This window comes from Malus sylvestris, chromosome 12 (genome assembly GCF_916048215.2).
Source record: "Malus sylvestris chromosome 12, drMalSylv7.2, whole genome shotgun sequence".
NCBI lineage: Eukaryota > Viridiplantae > Streptophyta > Magnoliopsida > Rosales > Rosaceae > Malus > Malus sylvestris.
This window is the reverse complement of record NC_062271.1, coordinates 10384275-10388642: the sequence shown is the minus strand read 5'-3', so window position 1 is coordinate 10388642 and position 4368 is coordinate 10384275. Positions and strand designations below refer to the sequence as shown.

The window sequence follows — 4368 nt, the reverse complement described above, 5'->3', positions numbered from 1 at the left end:
ATTTGTAACCCATTAGCCAAAAGTCAACCTTCGGTCAAATGTCGACGGTTAGGTCCACAATCCTACGTAACTCGATTCGGAAGATCTGCACATTGGATTTCCGATCCGTAACTTTCCAAGAGTTTCAATAAGCTTCTAGAACAACATTCTAAAGGTTCGGAACGATCCAACGGTCAGATCGTCGAATCATATAATAACCAAGTGGCGGCCCTTAACTGAAATATAACCAAACAACGGAATTTCGTCAATCAAATGTCTAATATGAAATCGGGGCACCCATTTTAGCCTAGGGAGGTCAAATGGTGTCTCGCCGGAAAATTCAACTAATTCCAAAAATTCTCAAATTTTTCAGGAATGAAGATTTCAACGAGTAAAGCAAGTTTTATACATATGGTCAAGTCCAGTTTGGCTGAGAAAGGCCCCAAATTAGCTCGCACCCTTTGGAAACCCTGAAATGGGTGAGCTTCGATTCGCAGTCATCGGTGCTTTGCCGCCCCTACCATTGGTTGGGTCTTGTTCCTGGGTCCAAGGGGAGTGAAACTCGTCGGATCAAAGGAATCACCGTCGGTGAAGTTCTACATGAAATTGGACCTTAAACCTTTTAATCTTGGGCGGAAATGGAAGAGGGAAAGTCACTGGGTGTTTTGCAAGTGTTGGATGATGGTGGTTCAACGGAAAAAATGGTGGAATTCACTCGATTTTGGTTGGTTGGGTGTGCGGGTGCGCGGGCTGACGGGAAGGCTGGGAAGGTTTTTTTTTTTCCCTAGTTGTTGTCTATCTCTCCTCCAATTGGCCCTTAAATAATTTAATTGGTCCTTGAACAAAAATTTGATTGGGCCTCATCCCATAAGGTGGGAATTCACTTGATTAAAAATTAACGTTTAACTGTTCGATTTAATTCCTAAATAATGAAATTCAAATTAACTTTTAAAGATAACGTAAATGTGAAAAACGAATTTAAATTACGAAATATGTAATGAATAGTGAAATTCCAGGGACAGAATTTCACATTACACGTCATGGAAAGACAATCCACAAAAGTTAAACATTCTCGCCTCTAAGGGCATTGTCGAAAAATCACTCATTTAAAATTAATAAAATTGTAAAATTAGGGACGTCTGTTCTTTATGAGCTATCGGTTAGCAAATTTTTTGTTTCATTATTTTGTAAGTAAAGTTGTGAACCTTAATAATTGTTAACTTTAATTAATTTTTTTTCTTCATATTTCCAGCATCATTATGATGTCAAGGACCTTGATTCCAATCAAGCCAACTACATCCACGAACTTTTCACCAGCCGGTTCACTAAGTGGAAAAGCGACCTCCATAAGTATTTTGAGAGATTCGACGATCCGACTGATGCTCTAGCACATGGGTGCCCCTTGGAGTTGGTGAAGCACCCTGAAAATTGGGTTTGGTTTTGCACCCATTTTTGGGACAAAAAATATTTGATAAATGTTTTATATCAATTATTATAGATTAATGATATTTTATTAATACTTCAATTCCGTTTATTAATTTGTTTTAATACTTTATAATTATTATCGGCACTAATAGGTTCGATTTTTAACAGAAAAGAGACAAGGCCAATGCAATAAATAGGTCGAAGAAGAAGCTTCTCCACCACTACGACTCCTGATGGTTCTCATATAGGATGGATGAGTGACGTCGGGTAACCACATTTTTACAAAAAAAATAGTTATTATTCTTACTCTAAATTACACAACTAATAACTAAATTTTTATTATTTTTTAATGCAGGAAGGTTGAAGTTTCCGAAGATTGACACGTTCAAGGAGGTGTACGTGCGACCCGGGAATGAGTTGACGGAAGAGCTCCATGTAAGTTTTTATAATTTTTAAATTTACAATTCTTATTCATTTTTAAATAAATGTTATATAAATATTAATTAACTTGCTTTTCTAATTATAGGCGACTATGGTAGAGAGGAGCCAGGTTGTCCTTGAGGAAGTGGCTTCCCAGCTTCCCTCTAAGACCTTGATGGAGAAGGTGCCCCCAACGGAACTTGAGTAGCAAGTGGCGGTCCAAAATCAGCACATTGCGACACAGTCTAAGTTCTAAAAGACGTTAGGCGCTAGTCAGGCGACGGGCTGGGGCCTAGTGCCTAGGCACCTAGGTGGGGTCTAGCGGGCACCTAGGCGGATTTATTTAAATCTATTATATTTCGTGCAAATAAGTGTTTGTTTATACTTAAAATATATATGATTTCATCATAAACCACAAAATGGAATGCATATATATTATGAGCTATTGGAACATAATGAAAACATGGGGAACAATTATATAATGTGTTCCTTTAAGTATTCAACAAGTCTTTTATAATTTATTGAAAAAATAAAATACAAAATAAAAGTTATCTATTTTTTATCTAAGTGAGTTGCAACCTAGGCGGGTGTCTAGGCATGTCTGCGCGGGCTAGGCGGGCATCCTTTCTTAATTTTCAAATGCCTAGGCATTAATCGAGGTGATGGCCAACCACCTAGCTCCTAGGCAGTGCTAGGTGGGGATTTTTATAAACAATTTTAAAAAAAATTAAAAATGGTTTGCGCTATGAAATAATTCGTCGTCACTATTAACAAGAGCGACGACAAAGTTAAATCTTATGATAAGGAAACCTTTGTCCCTTAAAACTTTATGCGACGAAGGATCTCTTCGTCACTCCCTTCTTGCACCACGAAACCCTTTGTCCCACTAAACTTCATGCGACGAGTTATGTTTTGTCACGCCTATAGGTATATGCGACGAGCAGTCTTCGTCCCTATGAATTTTAAGCAAAGACCTCATTTTTTGTCGCGTAAAACTGTTTGCGTGAGACGACGTGTTTTCTTTTTGTCGCTTCTTTACAAGCCTTGCACGACCAACTGGAGGTGACGAAGTTTCGTCGTTTATCATTTTAAGCGGCGAAATTCTTCTTTACGCGAAGATTTCTTTTTCAATGCCAAAACTCTTTTATGTAGTAGTGACTGCAATTGCATCCTACTGTTATTTCACTATAGGTAAAAAATTTCATTCATATTAAATTTATTATTTGATAATTGTAGTGTTTATCACTAATATGGTGCGAGGGACTAACAAATTAAGTAAACTCAGGCCGCCTAGGAACATAAATTAGTCAACTATCAAATATAAGAACTACATGGTGATCAATATGGTGGTTTTCAATACTTTTAGTTAATTATGATGGAAAATAACATTAGAGGGGCAACAATATAAGGAAAAATCTTTTTTTCTCAGTTTTCAAAATACAACACAGTATATGAATTGCATACACAAAGAAGCCTGAGAGAGATTATTTACAAAAATACAAAGCAATAAGATGATCAGTAACCGGAAAGGAGTAATTGTTGTCCTATTTGTCCTTGATGTAAATTAATAGAACCAATGAAGCAGCTACTACTAATGGTAGAGTTGATCAGTAAAGCTTTCTCCAAATCCGTAGTTATTCCACGTTGGAAGAGTGAGACTATGTAATTCATGAAGAGCGAGTCACATGGAACGATGATAGGCCGACTACTTGAGAGTCCAAATTCTTCTTCAGACAGCTTAAAAAGCTTTTGAAAAATGCAGTTATGGAGATAAGACAATGGCAGCATGTAACGCTTCTTATCAACAGTGTAGATGACAAAAGTACCCTTTTCGCCCATCGAGTTGCAGTCTGTATTATTGGAGTTGTTACCAACTACTCTTGGGTTTGAAATTTTCTTTATCCCCATATCAGCTGTCTTCTGCAATTTCCTAGCCATTTTGATGAGTCTCTTGGGACTCATAACGATCATGTCCATGATGATATGAGATATGAGCTAGAGAAAAGGAGAATAAGTTCTTGAAATATTTTTCTAGCTTGAATGGTAAATGTTGTTATTCCGTACTATGCAGATGGATGGAGAGCAACGGTATTGTTTTCCTTATTTATATATTTTTAGGCACTTCAGATGATCCATTAGTATTGTACTTTTTTTTTTTGGTGTAGTGATTTTCGATGTAGAACAATGCTATTACTTGATTGCTTACTGTTATTGGATGTTGTTTGAAACTATGCAATATTCATGTCTTGTGGTTAAAGGACAGATTGACTTCTTATCAGTTTGTTACTATATAGATTCCATGCGGATCGTATCAGTTGGTTAATTACTAGGACACACAGAGACAAACTAAGTGGCGGAGATATATATATACTAAGGACCAGGATGGCCCTGCGACGCAATTTTTTGTAATATATATTATTACCTATAAATAAATGTTTCCAACTATAACATCAAGGCATTTTGTGATAAAATCAAACAATTACCGGACGGTTACTAGGGTGGTTAAGTTGGTACATATGTCAACTTGATTAGTAGTTAACTACG

General features: G+C 36.7%; 1 protein-coding gene across 1 annotated transcript; it reads right to left on the bottom strand.

Moving 5' to 3' along the window:
* Positions 1 to 3339: 3339 nt before the first annotated feature.
* Positions 3340 to 3801, bottom strand: LOC126592139 (auxin-responsive protein SAUR68-like). Its single transcript, XM_050257887.1, has one exon. It carries the CDS (start codon positions 3799 to 3801, stop codon positions 3340 to 3342), a length of 462 nt encoding a protein of 153 aa, XP_050113844.1.
* Between the last annotated feature and the right edge of the window lie 567 nt (positions 3802 to 4368).

Bases quoted from the DNA above. Each gene is read 5' to 3' on its own strand.
- LOC126592139 (XM_050257887.1), bottom strand. From the start codon at position 3,801: ATGGACATGATCGTTATGAGTCCCAAGAGACTCATCAAAATGGCTAGG.